General features: G+C 40.0%; 1 protein-coding gene across 1 annotated transcript; it reads right to left on the bottom strand.

Annotated features, from left to right (window-relative positions):
- Positions 1 to 12039: 12039 nt before the first annotated feature.
- PTP4A1 (protein tyrosine phosphatase 4A1) lies at positions 12040 to 17889 on the bottom strand. The gene is made up of 5 exons (XM_074861785.1): positions 17646 to 17889; positions 16025 to 16117; positions 15522 to 15652; positions 13824 to 13898; positions 12040 to 13458 (listed from the first exon to the last, which is right to left on the bottom strand). Exons 1-5 carry the CDS (start codon positions 17748 to 17750, stop codon positions 13341 to 13343), a joined length of 522 nt encoding a protein of 173 aa, XP_074717886.1. The 5' UTR covers positions 17751 to 17889; the 3' UTR covers positions 12040 to 13340.
- Between the last annotated feature and the right edge of the window lie 11 nt (positions 17890 to 17900).

Genomic DNA, 17900 nt, shown 5'->3' with positions numbered 1-17900 from the left:
GTTAGTACAGGAACTGTAACATGTTCCACTTTACCCACTTTCCACCATATTTAAGATAATTCTCTTTCCCCACACAAAGACTTGTTAGCAACTGTCAGTTGTTGAATCAAACAATACTCTAGAAAACAGCACAAAACCATTCAGTTCCACAGGTGAAAGGGACTGTGACTTTTAAAATTAACAATACAGCTGGGTGAAAAAGGCGAGGTTCTGAAGACAAAGGATGTTTAGCCATTGATTGTATACCAAGGGTAGATTTTAGTAGAGAGATGAAATCTACAGAAGCTACAAGCTATTTATTAAGAATTATCCAATGGAATACACAGATTCAAGACATTTTATCCCAGAATGCAAGACAGAGTTGCAATTATTTGCAGAACTTTGGGTAAACCAGGGAAAAAAAAGAATCCTTGAATGAAGTTTTGGAGGTCTAGAGGAAAACAAACTACGATAGCTAGCACAAAACAGGCCTTTGAGACTTCTCTCGCAAACTAGTTTCGGCAGTTGCCTATGGAACTACTGCTAGAGTTACTAATCCTCTGAATACCCGAGATTTTACTCCAGTACCGTTTACCTTAATTTTTATGTTCTGTGGAGACAATCATATGGTGGTAAATGATAGTAAAAAATAATTTTATTTTGAATAAATGCTCATTTGATATTTTATCAGGCCTTTTTTTTCTGTATATTTGTAAGGAGAGATCTGAGAGAGCATCGGTTATTAAGAAAATTTTATTCATGTAATTTTATATATATATTCCTATAGCTTTATTTGTATACATTGTGGTGTGTACATGATATATCTTGCATTAAAAATCTGTAAAAGTTTTCTGTAAGGCTGATTTCTGACTTGTGAGATCTCCTTTCTGCTTTTCCAGTAAGGTTGAGCATTGTATTTCCTTTGCACACGTGTTCTCCATTCATCTCTATGCTCTATGCCTGCTCAGTAACCAGTTGTCTTAAGTGTTCCTCCTGCCAGCAAGTGTGATAAGGCATCAAGTAGCAGGGGCGCGGGCATGGTGCTAGTAGTAGAGACTGGCAGTATGCCTTTTTGCCGGGATTGCGGGATTGTGAAGCTGTTCGGTTGAATATCAGAGCACAGAACCAAGAGACCTTAAGGTGACCGCTGTACAGAAATAAGCAAATTGTTTCTTAATCACATGTTTCTAAATAAAGAAAAATATAAATAAAGACTAAGGAAAAATACAATAAAATAAATTAGTTTATGAATGAAGTATGTATGACACATCACTCTGGAAAGCAAAAATCAAATGAAAGACCTTAAAAGATTCAAGGTTTGAATTTGATATTGCTAAAAGCTCTCCAGGCTGTTGGAGAAGAAATCTCATTAAGCACACATGCTTTAGTTTGAATCCACCCGTTTTGGACAACCGTAACACGGACTGCGCATGCCATTCTGATCTTCCTCACTCAACACAATTCTTGATGATATTCTAGGTTTTATGAAAATGCAATTAAATAATTGTATCTATGTAGATATGTAGTTTTATGTATGATTATATATTATTTATTATAATCATATGTACACATACACAAAAGTGCGGTTCCCAAATTAATTGTTGAGAGATGCCACTCACTCTCTCTCCAGCCTTCCATTATTATCTGTTATTGTCTCCTGCTTTTTCTACCTTAAAGGTGTTCTGCTAAATCTCTTTCTCCAGTTTAACTAATAATTCCTAGTGTGGCATAATAACCTCTGGAAAATCCATTCTGCATTTTATTCCACCTGTTTTTTTCCCCTCAGAATTTGTTATTATCACAGGCCCAAAGCTGCCCTACTCATTTTCTCCCCATTCTTAAGTATAGATACTGAACTTGCTAACCTCCAGCTATACAGTACTATGTTTGCAGTCTGAATGAGTGGGAACCTCCATAGCTGTGCATCACAAACATTATGTGATGTGGAGTGCTCACAGGGATGCTGGCTGTGCACCACTTCGTTCTGCAGTAATTCCTAGCCTTGGCATCCTGCCAACATAGTCAGGCCTCTGTTCCCAACGCTCCTCAGGGAGAGGGGTTGGGTATGTAGGGTGACAGCTGCAGTTGCATGGTTCAATCCCAGCCTTAGCTACAATAAATGCAAAAAACTATGCCTCTGGGTCCCTGCCTCTGACTTTGGCACAGTACATGAGTACAATAGAAATAGAAATAGAAATAGAAATAGAATAGAATAGAATAGAATAGAATAGAATAGAATAGAATAGAATAGAATAGAATAGAATAGAATAGAATAGAATAATTTCAGCTGGAAGAGATATGCCGTGATCATCTAGTCCAACTGCCTGACCAATTCAGGACTGACCAAAAGCTAAAGCATGTAATTACAGGCACCGTCCAAATGTCTCTTACACACTGACAGGCTTCAGGCATCGACCAGCTCTCTAGAAAGACTCTTCCAGTGTTTGACCACCCTCTCCATAAAGAAACGCTTCCTAATGTCCAGTCTAAAACTCCCCTGGCACAGCTTTGAACCACCAGGGAGAAGAGAGCAGCACCTCTTGCCTCTGAACTTGAAATGTGAAGAGTCAGTTCTTTCCAAATCTGGACTTAGACATTTTCCAGTTTTTCCAACTAGAAAATATGAAGCTCTTTAAAATTGCTTCCATGCGAAATATTCTCATTCTAGATTATTGCCATAAACTTTGTAGCCTTGTCTTCTTATTCAACACAGAGGCACAGTAGAGAAAGATGTAGTTTAGGATAATTTAAGCTAAATGGACCAGATGGGATGCATACAAGGGTACTGTTGAGGCTAGCTGAAGTTATTGTGAGACTGCTCTCATCTTTAAAAGGTCATGGTGATTGGGGAGGTTTCTGATGACTGGAGGAAGGAAAACTTCATGCATACCTTCAAGACAGACAAGAAAGAGGATCCAGGGAAATACAGACCCAACAGCCACACTTCCTTTCCCAGGAAGGTTGTGGAGCAAATGAAAAAGAAGGGATTGTGTACAAGCAAACTCAGATTTACCAAGGCCAAGCTATGTCTGACCAGTCTGATAGCATATGGTGAAATGATTGGTTCAGTGGATGAAGGGAGAGCAACAGATGTCATTTATCCTGCATCTGGTATGCTGTAAGAGAAGCTGGCACCAGAGAAGACCACCCTGGCTAAACAGGGAGCTTTGGCTGCAACTCAGGGAGAAGAGGAGAGTTTACAGCTTTTGGCAGAAGGGGCTAGCCACTCACAGTGATTACAAAGATGCTGTGAGGCTATGCAGGGCGGAAATCAGGAGGTCTAAAACCCAGCTGGAAATTAATCTGGCTTCAGCAATCAAGGACAACAAGAAATGTTTCTATAAGCATGTCAGTAGCAAAAGAAAGACCAGGGAGAGCCTCCATCCCCTGCTAGATGCAGGAGGAAACATGGTAACAAGTGATGAGGAAAAGGATGAGGTGCTTAATGCCTTCTTTGCCTCAGTCTTTAATAGCAAGACTAGTTGTCTTGAGGGAATCCAGCCTCCTCAGCCAGAAGACAGAGACTGGGAGAACGACCCCCCAGCAACCCAGGAGGAGATAGTCAGTGACCTACTGCCTCACATAGACATACACAAGTCTATGGGACTGGATGGGATACACCTGAGGGTGCTGAAGGAGCTGGCTGGGGTGCTCACCAAGCCGCTTTCCATCATTTACCAGCAGTCCTGGCTGACCGGGGAGGTCCCAACAGATAGGAAATTGGCCAATGTGACGCCCATATATAAGAAGGGTCGGAAGGATGATCCAGGAAATTACAGGTCTGTCAGCTTGACTTCGATGCCCGGGAAGCTGATGGAGCAGCTCATCCTGAATACCATCACACAACACATGTGGGACAACCAGATGATCAGGCCCAGTCAGCATGGGTTTATGAAAGGCAGGTCCTGCTTGATAAACCTGATCTCCTTCTATGACAGGGCGACCTGCTTATTGGATGAGGGAGAGGCTGTGGATATTGTTTACCTTGACTTTAGTAAGGCCTTTGACACCATTTCCCACAGCATTCTCCTGGCAAAACTGGCTGCTCGTGGCTTGGATGGGCACACGCTTTGCGGGGTAAAAAACTGTCTGGATGGCCGGGCCCAAAGAGTTGTGCTGAACAGAGTTAAATCCAGTTGGCGGCTGGTCACAAGTGGTGTCCCCCAGGGCTCGGTTTTGGGGTCACTCCTATTTAACATCTTTATTGATGATCTGGACGAGGGGATCGAGTGCACCCTCAGTAAGTTTGCAGGTTACACCAAGTTGGGTGGGAGTGTTGATCTGCTCCAGGGTAGAGAGGCTCTGCAGAGAGACCTGGACAGGCTGGAGCGATGGGCTAAGTCCAACTGTATAAGTTTCAATGAGGCCAAATGCCAGGTCCTGCACTTGGGCCACAACAACCCCCAGCAGTGCTACAGGCCTGGGGAGGAGTGGTTGGAGAGCTGCCAGTCAGAGAGGGACCTGGGGGTGTTGATTGACAGCTGGCTGAACATGAGCCAGCAGTGTGCCCAGGTGGCCAAGAAGGCCAATGGCATCCTGGCTTGCATCAGAAATAGTTTGGCCAGCAGGGACAGGGAAGTGATCCTGCCCCTGTACTCGGCACTGGTGAGGCCACACCTCGATTACAGTGTTCAGTTTTGGGCCCCTCACTACAAAAAGGACATTGAATTACTCGAGTGTGTCCAGAGAAGGGCAACGAAGCTGGTGAAGGGTCTGGAGCACATGTCGTATGAGGAACGGCTGAGGGAACTGGGGTTGTTTAGTCTGGAGAAGAGGAGGCTGAGGGGAGACCTCATCGCCCTCTACAACTACCTGAAAGGAGGTTGCAGAGAACTGGGTATGAGTCTCTTTAATGAAGTAACAAGCAATAGGACAAGAAGTAATGGCCTCAAGTTATGCCAGGGAAGGTTTAGACTAGATATTAGGAAGTATTTCTTTACAGAACGGGTTGTTAGGCATTGGAATGGGCTGCCCAGGGCAGTGGTGGAGTCCCCATCCCTGGAGGTGTTTTAAGAGTAGGGTTGACATAGCGCTTAGGGATATGGTGTAGTTGGGAACTGTCAATGTTAGGTTAATGGTTGAACTGGATGATCTTCAAGGTCTTTTCCAACCTAGACGATTCTGTGATTCTGTGGCATGTAATAAGCCATGCACTGGTACAGGCTGGGGGTCAACTGGCAAGAAAGCAGCTCTGCAGAAAGGACATGGTGGGCAAATTGAATAGAAAGATTGCATCAGAAAGAGAGTAGGCAGCAGGTCAAGGGAAGTGATTATAGACCACATCTGGAGCACTGTGTCCAGTTTTAAGCTCCCCAGTACAAGAAAAATATTCACAAATTGGATAGAACCCTGGTGGAGGGTCACCAAGATGATTAAAGGCTTGGAGCATATGGCATACTGAGACATCTGTGTTTCTTCACCTTTAAGATGAGGCTGAGGAGGGAATTTTACTGGTGTCTCAGCTACCTAGCAGGAGTATGTAGAGAGGAAGAGACAGACGCTCTTGGAAGTCATAGTGAAAAAATGGGAGAAACAGGCAAATTGCATCCAGGAAAAGTCTGACTAGCTACCAAGGGAAGAATATTCACTAGGAGGGCAGCCAAACCCTAGAACAGAAGTCTGGAAGACCCTGAGTTATCTCCATCCTTAGAGATATTCAAAAGTTGACTAGACAGGCTCCTGAATAACCTTATCTAATTGTGAGGTTAGCCCTGCTTTGAGCGTGGGGTTGGACTAGATCACCTCCTAATGTTTTGTCCAATCTAAATTGTGTCTCTAAATGGGACAGTTAGGGGATTTCCTTCAAAAACATCCTACTGCCCAAGAATATATGATAGTTCTCTCTAATTCCCTTCCTGGACTTGGCTTGGAACCTCCCAATTTTCTCCCTTTACACTTCCAAGGGGGAAGGGCTTGCTGTTTAATAGACCTTGCTGAGACCCAAGTTTAAAGTAGCAGAAATACTTGGTGGTGCTGAAAGACGATTGAGACAGGAATGCAAACACCAAGTGCCATTGAAGAGTAGTGAAGAAAACTAGGTACTAATTAAGGAAGTCCAGAAGGGAGTTTTGAGGACAAGTAGACAAGTGAAATAGAAATGACCAAGAATTTCTGGACAGGGAAAATAGGAACAAAATAAGGAAGTCAAGAACTTGGGAGGTCAAGACTCTCACAGTACAAAACAAGCCTTATGCAGCAAAGAGCTAACTGAGATCAGATATCGAAATGAAGCCTGAGAATGGGAGAAGCAAAAAAGGTTATCAGGTTTGTGATTAAACACAAATGTGGAGAAGTTTGCATGCTCTCCATCAGGAGGATAGCCTCCTTAACAACACAAAGTGATTGGATGTTATAAAATTGTCCAACTGATTAAACTGGGAAACAGCTACCAAGTGTCTGCCTAGGAAAAAAGTCTACCCATTAGACAAATTAATCCTGACTGGATAAAGACATGCTGCAGAGATCATTCCATGTGAGGAAACCTGAGGCAGCACCTGAGGCAGCACCTGAGAGCATCAGGGCTATGTAGCTCCTGCCAGGTACCCATCCTCCATCACATCCTACAAGGAACTCCCTGTTAGAAGAAAGGGAGAAGCAAGAATCTTGCCATACCAAATGGTGGAGAGAAGAGCAGGGTAGCCCATTGTAATGGTTTAGCCCCTGCTGGGGTCTGAGACGACGTGGCCGCTGCCCCTCCCCCACAAAGGGAGTGAAATACAAAGCCCCAAGACTGAAATAAGGAAAGGTTTAATACAACAGTGCAATAGCAACACAACAAGCAACAACAATAACAATAACAGTAATAGTGATAGCAATGAACAGAGCAAAATAGCTACCAAATACAGCAGTGAGAGGAGCAGATGTACAAAACCACGCGTGCACCGCGCTCCCGCGCCAGGAAATGTGTCGCGCCAGAATGTGACGTCCGCATGGTATCTGAATAACCCGGCTAGAGCTCCCCCCCACTGCTGGGGAAACTTAACCCTATCCTGGTTAAACCAGGACACCCATCCCTGGGACAGGGGTGTGTTACTGTAGAAAACCTTGTGTATCAAGCTTAAAGGGATGATTGTACTTGCAGTACAAGGGAACCCCTTCATGGTTTTGCAGATCTGCTATGCCCCCATTGTCTTTATGTGCTTTTATTAGGATGAATTGAAAGTTGTAGAGTTGAATTGAAATGGTAAAGGTAAGTTCAGGGTTTCCATGCCCTACCTTATGATGCACAGATTTGGGGAATTGAAGAAGGCAAACTAAGGAATGTGTAGCTTCCTATTAGTACAAGCCAATGAATTGTGTGACAATGCTGAAGCAGCACTGTCCTGTTCAGATCAGTATCATAATTATGGTCCTATGGATTCAGAAGAAGAGTTTATTGTCTTCAATTATTTCTCCTCCAAAGCGCAAATGTAATTCAAGTTCCGTCTTCTTCAGAACAAGCATCTGTGAAATTTGCTGACAGAGTATTGTCATGTGCAAATTTATATGAAGGATGAAGATCTGCTAGTGCTGTTACTCTACCAATAAAGTGGAATTAAGACTCCAGTCCACAAGAAAATACCCTTTCCATATACTTAATTTAGATTTTGTAACACTGATACAGGTTACATGTAGCATTGAGACTGAATGTCTTCCACTATTTGAGTTTTTCTGTGTTGAGCATTCCCATGTAGCTAAACACTGTGGTATCTGGTTTTCTTCAGCTACACTTTGAAAGAGTTCCCATTTGAATCAGAAATCGAAGCAGGAAACTTGATCTTCTGGCACTGTCCTTATCGTTTCTTGTCAGACCACTATTTAACCACTATTACCTCACAAAGATGTTTTCCACCGATAAGTAACTTGTGTTGTTATTGAGATAATTAATTATCAATGCATTGAGGACAGAACCCATTAGAACAGTGTCTATCAAAATTAACAGCATTCATGCAGATGATCAGGAGGAAAATAATGCCTAATAAGGCTTGCTGTGGTTACCTATAGCATAAATTTTTACCAATAAAAATCAAATCAGGTTATAATTGTCAATATATATTACACACTAAGAGCAGAGTATGTTGAAATACGCAGTACTTTACCTGATCCTTTGAACTATTTCATTTAGACAAGTTAGATGAGATTTATTTAATCTACTTGTGGATACCAACACTGCAAAGTGAATTTACTGTCCCATGCTCCCTTTACAGACTATGCTCTCACCTTCAGAGAGCTCTTCATCTAACCTATTTTAGGTATCTCTCCTAGCATATGATTAGTTGCCTGCAAAGTGCAAAATCCCTTTCACTGAGTGTAAGGGAAGCCTCTACTCACTATGTAAAAGTTTGTATTTGTTTAGATGAGTTCCTCCCAGCTATTAAAAAAACCCACAAAATTTCAGCCTGATTTTAAGATTTGAATTCAACTTGCAAGTGTAACTATTCTTTTTACTACAGTGGGATTACACAAATACATACAAAAAGATAATGTTGTTCCAAATAGATTACTACGATCTCCAGTTTGACAACCTCCCCCATACAGAAGACACTTGCTTAATGATGCAGTAAAATCCTGACAAATCTAAAATATTGTTTTGAATACTACCTCTCAGTAACTATTTATGTTGCATATTTAAAAAAGTGTTAATAATGCTGCACTTGGAAGCTTAAAAATTATACTAGGAAGATCATCTACAAAACCTTAAGTCTGGCCCTCTCAAATACAAATACCTAATTACACAAGATTTTCTCCCCTGTCTCTCTTAAGGATGAACGATACTCACATGAATGAGCAGTGCTTTATTACTTTTCTTATGGCCAGAGATGTTAAGTCTAACCTAAAATTTGTACTCAATACAGAATTACATATTTTCCTACTGTTTCTTCTGTAATAATACAGATGGGTCTGACGATTACTTCAGAAATTACTGCTTATCTCCACAATTGCTCTCCTTATGTGAGGACTGGAATGAATGGAATTTTATGCACAGAGAACTGAAGACCAGGATGATTAACAATCAGAAGTATTAACTAGTTTCGAGTACTCAGTCTGAAATGCTTCAGGACTGTTCAGAACTTTGTAGTACTACATAATTTCAAATATATTTAAGTACAGTATTTACAGACTTCAGCTGAAACTGACTGCTCAGCACTTCTGAGAATCAGATTCAAGAGAGTCACATTTAACTTTATACCTGATTTTAGATATCCAGTAACAGAAGATCTTGACTACCTTTCCTCAGCATTATTTAGGAATTACATGACCGAACAAGAGAACCTATCAGGTTTGTGCTGCAACAATTGCAGAATCATGGTCTCCCTCTCCCCCTATTTCCATAAATATTTAACTTCTGCTATATGCTAAGAAATCCTATAAATATTACCACCATTTTCAAACCATACTTACCCAAGTCATTAGGTCCACAGCACAAAACATAAGTCTAGTAGATGACAAGAATGTGCTACCATGTAATTAAGTACTGCCACAACATAACTCTTGAAGAAAGGACAGAACAGTTATATAGTCATTCTAAGCATCTAAAATTAGATGTAACAGTAGAGCCTGTCTTCCATGCCGGGCTTTAGTCTTAAGTGAAGATATAGTAATTCTATTTAAGCTTTTCTTCCCTTTTATTTGTAAGTTCATATAAATTACATAGAACTTTAACTTGCTTTATGTACTTCTATCTGCTTTCTTATCTTCACAAGTATGGTCAACATTTTAGTCCCTAAAACCTACCGAAGTTGTTAGACAAAAGAAGAGACATTTCCTGTTCCTTAGCAGATCATGACTGAATGTGGAAACTGTTCAGAAGTTGTCTTGATCTTTGCTTTAAACAGTCACACACCCATTATGCAAGTTTTTCCTCTTCAGAAGTCTCCGTTTACTAAAATCAACTAAAGTCAAGCCCAGTCTCAAGTTTAAAGAGTTCGAAGGACCAAGCCCCATCACCAACAAGTCAGAGCTCTTAACCTAAAAACAGCCCTCCTTACCCATGTAAATCCTGTGGAGACACAGCAAAATCTGATGTACAGAAATTGCACTAATAATTTTAAATAAGTAAAAAATTCACAGGCTTTATTGGTAATTGTTTTACAGAAGAGTGACCAACTTAATATTTTTAACTCTATTTGGGTACTCATTTGTGTTAAATCAGTATTTACATCAGCCTGCTGTACTGCCCAGTTACAGAATTTTTGTAGGTTTTGTCTTTGTACTTGTTCCTAAAGTCTAGTCCATCTTGATATTAGAAACATTGATGACTGGATGTCATTCCAAAAGAAAAGGTCTTTTTTCCTCAGCCAAATGAAGATGTATTCCTATAACCAAAATACCATTTAAACGAAGTTTAACTTCCAAAGGAAAGCTGAACTAGTTAAATTTATTTTACTACTGTACAGACTAAGCTAAACTATATTGTTTCAGGCATTTTTAAATCATACAGAATTTCAAAGTGCTCTTTATGAGACTATACCTCAGAATCGCAGAACCATCTAGGTTGGAAAAGACCTTGAAGATCATCCAGTCCAACCATTAACCTAACATTGACAGTTCCCAACTACACCATATCCCTGAGTGCCATGTCAACCCGACTCTCAAACACCTCTAGGGATGGGGACTCCACCACTGCCCTGGGCAGCCCATTCCAACACCTAACAACCTGTTCTGTAAAGAAATACTTCCTAATATGCAGTCTAAACCTTCCCTGGTGCAACTTGAGGCCATTACTTCTTGTCCTATTGCTTGTTACTTCATTAAAGAGACTCATCCCCAGCTCTATGCCACCTCCTTTCAGGTAGTTGTAGAGGGCAATGAGGTCTCCCCTCAGCCTCCTCTTCTCCAGACTAAACAACCCCAGTTCCCTCAGCCGTTCCTCGATCGACATGTGCTCCAGACCCTTCACCAGCTTCGTTGCCCTTCTCTGGACACGCTCGAGTAATTCAATGTCCTTTTTGTAGTGAGGGGCCCAAAACTGAACACAGTAATCGAGGTGCGGCCTCACCAGTGCCGAGTACAGGGGTAAGATCACTTCCCTGTCCCTGCTGGCCACGCTATTTCTGATACAAGCCAGGATGCCATTGGCCTTCTTGGCCACCTGGGCACACTGCTGGCTCATGTTCAGCCGGCTGTCAATCAACACCCCCAGGTCCCTCTCTGACTGGCAGCTCTCCAGCCACTCCTCCCCAAGCTTGTAGCACTGCTGGGGGTTGTCATGGCCCAAGTGCAGCACCTGGCATTTGGCCTTACTGAACCTCATACAGTTGGCCCTTAGCCCATTGCTCCAGCCTGTCCAGGTCTCTCTGCAGAGCCTCCCTACCCTCCAGCAGATCAACACTCCCACCCAACTTGGTGTTGTCTGCAAACTTACTGAGGGTGCACTCGATCCCTTTGTCTAAATCATCAATAAAGATGTTAAACCTCTCTGAAACCAATCCTTAAGCTTCAATGAGACTTCTGATGTCATACATAGCATCCCACCTCACTGTTTAGAAAAACAAAATGTGTTTAACCATAGGTTAATTTTATGCACACATGGGCCTGAGCTTATGATCACCAGTAAAAACAGCACCTTAGCTGGCTACTAAGAGCACACTCCAGTTCTCATCATGAAGTTTGGCCACCACTCTGGAAACTCAAACACACACAGGTCTTAGCTCACATAATTTTTGGGATATCTTCTGTTTGGACATAGCTTCAGTCTTGACAATGAAGCATTCATTCTATCATACTATTTTGTAATTAAATTCTAATGCTACTGAAACAAGTGTTCTCAAAGTTTTACAGATGAGTATACTCTTCTGCATTTACTGCAAAGACAGTTTCAAGAACACTAAGCAAGTAACCTATTTTAGTACTGGGGAAGTGCCAAGTAAGCTACATAAAGAACACCGTACTTTCTACTATTCATTTTTGTCCACATTTATTTATGAGTAAAACAAACAGCAAACATTACAGCAAAGGGGACATTCAGGCCCAGAGTTAAAAAAAGAAAACAGATGCCTGGATAGATTCTGAATTTAGGCACCTCAAGACTGCTGACAAAGTACACAAAAATAAGTGAAAGTCATGACCATTTCAGCAAACTTTGTAAGTGCATTTCAGTATTTATTTAGATATTTAAGCTCTCGCACTAGATTTTACAAGCTGGTGAACACTGGCAAAATTATTTCTCCCACAGAACTATAACCACACATTCCCAAGACAGTATAAATATATGGTTGAACTAACATTAATACACATCACCATTTTATCAATTACATAATAAAACAAATTATCAAGTATCCAAATATTAAGTTACGCAGCTTGAAAGGCATACAAAATATTACAGAGGTCTGCCCAAGTCATAGCAGAAACTCAAAGAGGAAAACCAAAAGAAAAAATATCACACTTTCAACAAAGCAATAGTTGGTAAACAACTTTCAGGTACAGTAAAAGAAACTACAAGATTTTTTCAGAAATTTTCTGATTAAGAATTTTTAGCTACAATAACAAAGCATTTCTACGTTTTAAAAAAATATTTACTGAAGTAAAGGGCATATTCTATACTTCCTGCACAAGACAAAGGCAACATTTTACTAGAAATATTAAATAGCCCCTCCCAACCTTTTCAGGCCCTCTGCTAAGTTGCACACGAAGTGCCAACGTTAATTTTACTGTAAGGCTTTTTGTCTGGAGACATTAAAGACTTGTGTGCTTCTGTACAATTTAAAAGATTTTCTACATGAGTAACCAGAGAGTAATGATTTGTAAAATGGAGAGGTTCAGATAACAGAAAAGTACAGACACTGGGGTAAAAAGTTGCTGTAATTCATAGTATTAAAAAGACAGACTGTGCAAATCCTGATAATTCTAGTGCGACTGTGGGAGACAAAACATACAGTGAGCAGGCAAGACTACCTTAGAGGCCATATTCTTCAATATTGAAATGACTGTAGAAAAAAAGATAGTAAGGTCCAGATAAGCTGGTAGTTCTCACATCATCAGAGCTATGCTCATTTATAAGGAAAGACATGTAGCCGGTATGCTGGGTATTTTGGCACCTAATCTCTCTACAGATTGATTTATTTTAGTACCCCAATTTTTAGTAGTTGAAACTAGGTGGGTAAGACTCAATGGCATGATTAAAGGATATTTGAACTGGTAATTAATGAACAAGGAGACAGTTCAGAAAGGGTACAGCAAAAACATTTACTGGGTCTCCAAACAGATGGATATTTATCTAAACATAGAAGTTGCATTTCTACTAAGCTTTTAGCCTATTAAATACTCATAAGGAAGCTTCCTTTGCTACTAAAAAAATATCAGACTGATGTCTTTGGCATGCAGTCTGCTTAATTCTAGTTTCCATCCTTTATTCCCAAAGAAGTACTATAGGCTGTTGAGCTTTACTGAATACAACAATTATTTCGGTGACCATTGGAGTCTTTAAAGCGCAGACGCATCTTAGGGCGGTATTTCTCCAAGTACAGAAGCTGCTTGCTGTTGAAAGCTCCACGCCGCTTCCTAGATGGAGGAAAAAAATATTTTAAACAGAACATTAATCTACTGCCCAGTGAAATAATATCACCAACTAGAGAAAAATGTTTTTAGGTCATTAAAAAAAAACCACCATTAAGTCAAGACTGTAACCAAAATAAGGATAATTAAAGTTTAAGTGCCAGGAAAGAGGGTGGTAGCTTCCTTTCACAAATACCTCATTGGACCACATTCTCAAAGGGGTACATAGCATTTTAGACTGATATACTAAGTATCTTAAAAAAAAAAAAAAGAGTACAAGACAAGAACTGCATTCAGAATTTCCTTTAGTGCCCAAGGATATATCAACACATTAAATCTTGGAAACAGTTAGATGTTAGCTTCATACTTACTGTCTTATGAACTGCACTGCATCTTCATATTTCATTCCACATTCTATCAGTGCCAGAGCAACTAAGACCGGAGCTCTGGTAAAAATAGAAATATATTCAGTTTAGCATTTGCCAGTGGGTACTTAGAAAAAAGTTTACTTTCCCCAGTTCTCTCCTCTGTCCTTCTGTGTATCTGATGTTTCTTCCCCGAGGAAGCAAAAAAGACTGGCAGAAGGCATTTCTACATTAACTGAGCCATTATACCATCTGGTTTTGAGCTACCCATCCTCATTAAGAAAGGGGTTTAAATTAAACTCTGGTTTGTTAATTTCCTTAGCTTTGTTCACCTGACTTTAGGTATAGGAGAACAGCAGGAATAAAATGCAAGTAATCTTTACCCATTTGTTTCAAAGCCAATTGATTCTGGGGAAGAGTTGCATATGGGTTTCTATTCCCACAAACAAGCATCCTTAGAAGCAGTCAGGACCCCAAGGCAGAAATCATAAGAAGGGTCAGGTTCAATAAGAACTGACAATTCCTAGAACTAGTGTCACAAGTTTGAGGAACAGATGCAATCCACAAGCTGCTGTACACCCCCAAGGATTTCCTTGCTTGCCATAGTATTCTTCATCTAACATAATACAGTTTTCAGTTAAGAAAGCTTGACGCAAATCAAAATCAAACACATTAGCCATCTATGGCTCAAAAAAAATCGATATAAAACCCTATGCCACACAGTAGCAACAGACTTTTGCATCTAGTAGCAAGCATAAGTGGTTTTGCATGTTCAGGGATTTAAAAAAGCATACACAATAAAAAGCTAGGGTCATCTTTTCAACTTAACTCCTCAGTTTTGAGGAAAAAACAACAGATATCATCGTAAGCAGATGAAGAGGACTTGTTTCAGTAGCATTCATCACCATAGTCAACTTTGTTAAGTGTGAAGCCATAATGCAAACAATGGATAAGCCAGGGTTATGGACAACAAAACCAGAAACCTCCATTTTATACTGGACATACTGAAATCCATGGCAACTGCTTTTTCAACAGATCTAGTTCCCAGGCAGTCTGGAACAATAGCAGCAAAATTATTATCTTCTCAGAACTGTTGGAATTGCACTTAAGATAGTGGCAGCACATAGAGGGAACAGGGCTAAGAGGAGAATATTTAGCATTATACATAAAAATTTTGAGGCTCAGTGTCAGAAATGAGACAGAAACAGAGCTTTGGGACTTCGGAGAACACTTTCTATCCCTCAAATAATGAAAGTTGGTCTTGATGTGCCAGAACATTCCACCTGTTCGTGGCTCATGGTTATAACACCCTTGGTACAAGGACTCTGGCAATGCTGCTGAAATGGGGATGAAGAGGAAACTTACATGTGAGCCACTAAAAACTAAATCCATTAAAAAAAGACAACCCAAGACAAAAAATATCAGAGACATGCATCAATAAGCTTGGTACAAGAATCTACTTGTTTACTTCATTCAGTAGTTTTTGTGTGGAAGTTGTGATAATAGCATCACCTGTTGACTAGAAGGCCTTTAAGTCCTATACTTACAAGAGTTTCCTGCCATCTGAACTACTGTTAAGCATAAGGTCATTCCAATACTCGGTATGGGAATATTTTACATTTGCTTCAAAATAAACTTTTGTACTAGATCTTAAGAAGTCTAATCAGGGATGGCAATTCAACAGATCTTTAAAACTTTACCCACCTCCCAAGACCAGCAACACAGTGTACAGCAATACAACAACCGGGCTCTTCACGAAATTTAACTTTAAGGAGGTTTAGCCAATCATCAACAATCTGGTTGGATGGTGGAGCACCGTCATCAAAGGGCCAATCCTAGAATACAGCATGACATACATAAGTAAAGATAGAACTCTTTATGCTTGTATGCTGAGCAAACAAGCTCAACAAAAAAGGAGGGGACACAATGGAAAAAAGAGCTGACAGCTAATGGAACCACCCAAGCTTATGTTTTTCTAATAGTATAACTATAGCAATATTAGGAATATATTCCTTTCAGTCAGTTTTCAGTAAGCAAATGATTTTGCTCAAAACAAGACTTTTTTTCCTGACAAGAGAGGATGTCTGTACAGTTTTTGCCTCCATCAGCTATTGGAATACACTTGGAGCTAATAAGATGGCATCAAAAGAACTTTTTATTGGGGGGTGGGGGGCAAGGGTTTTAAACTCTGCTTCTACACTACTTACCAAAACCTGAATGCCTTCTTTTTCCACCGGAGCAGTGTCGTAAGTAGCTTCACACACTCTTACCACTGTGGTAACACCATATTTCTTAAGTTCCTAGGAATTGAAGAAAACAGCTGCTTTAAGAGTAAACTGACTTCACTTACTATTTAACTTTCTCAATAGGTTAGCTAATTAACTCAATCCAAAATTTTCAGTAAGTAAACTCATGCAAATGCTTGCCACACTGTGAAGAACACGAAGCTGAAATAACTGAAAGCCTGTGTGCTAATGCCAGACACCTTTAAGCTCTTCTGCAAACTTAAGATTAAGTTTTGTTATGTTGGATCAGGCTTTCTTTCTTTTAAGATCAGATCCTGATAAATATTGATGAAATAAGTAGTCAACCTCCAAAATATCATTCCTTTTAAAGGAACAGGAAAATTCCTGGTTTACAAAGCCACATACTTCACTAAAAGCATTCTGGGTGAGGTTCAGATCTTCCCCTTCTCTCCCTCTGATTAACACAACAGGTTTGCAAGATATCTTATTGTTAAGAATTATGAGCACAGGACAATAAATGATAACAGTTCCTGAGTCATCATAACTAGAGAATAACAAAATTTAACTTACCATCTTGCTATTACCCTCATTAAGAAAAAAAAGCAATCACTCTTCATTCTCTCTGCAACAACCCATCATTCACACTGTAATTGTCATAGTGATGATTTAAGCATAGCCTAAGCATACTTTATCTAGTTGTGAGAGTAAGAAGGCAAGCAAATGTTACCTCACTATGTTCTTGTAAATGATCCCACCACACAATGCAAACCAGAGGTGCAATATACCTAAAATCTTGCTAATGAGGGACTGCATTACAAACTCAGACCTTATCAGGAGATATCTTTGGAGGAACCTAGCTCCAACATGCTAGATGCAAGGTTTAGATGATAAATTCACATACTAGCAATATATGCCAAGTCACCTAGCTTTAGTCAGTAAACAATTTCAGCAAGTACCAAAACACTTAAAGTAGCTTCAGCAACTCTGGATGCAGAGCAAACCTACCACCACAAATTTCACTCAGGTAGACACTATGACACTCAGAGGATTCTCTTAAGCTAGACTAGAACCAGGATCACTGAAGAGAGATAGGCAGGGAAAGCATATTGCAGTCCTGTTATTTGTTCCTATGGTTCTGATCCACAAGGTATAGCAAATTACTCTTTTTACTCACTATGCAATAGATGCAAGGAAATGTTACACCAATTTAGATTAATCTAAATTGAGTTCCTACCACTAGCAGATCTTTGTATTGTTCTACACATAACTCTGCCAGATAATTCCTGTTTTCAGACCTGAACAACGTACTTAATGTACAATGTACAAGACAGTATAATTATTTCCTTGCTTCACTTTCAGAAGTATGTGTTTGTGAAGGCCAAAGTATATCTGAATAGATTTGTCCTTAGAGCTTTGAAGCATGGCATCAGTATTTGAAAAAAAGTCAATATACAAACAGTCTTAGTATCTCTTCATATGGCTTCCACAGCTGTTACCAACTAGTATAGAAGGGAACTGTTAATATAGCATGCTGTTCAGGCATTAAAAAGAAACATCAGTAAGAATTCTGTCCTGGCCTTACCTCTATAAATTTGTTTAAGGTTGCATTGGTTGGATTGTGTGTGATTAGGAATCTCATGTTCTTGTAGGTGATTTCCACAGGAGCTGGGCGGTTCATTCGGGCCATATTGATTTAGTTAAACATGCAACAAGATTATGAAAGGATTCAAAAAAAATTCTAATATAGAAGTGATGTAGAGAAACTGAAGTCTACTTCACTATACTCCACGTGAAATTCTCAGTGCTTGGAAGTATGAAGTTGGGAACAATGGGAAAT

Source organism: Strix uralensis, chromosome 3 (assembly GCF_047716275.1).
Source record: "Strix uralensis isolate ZFMK-TIS-50842 chromosome 3, bStrUra1, whole genome shotgun sequence".
NCBI classification, from domain to species: domain Eukaryota; kingdom Metazoa; phylum Chordata; class Aves; order Strigiformes; family Strigidae; genus Strix; species Strix uralensis.
Note: the sequence above shows the minus strand (reverse complement) of the source record. Positions and strands in the feature narration are given on the sequence as shown.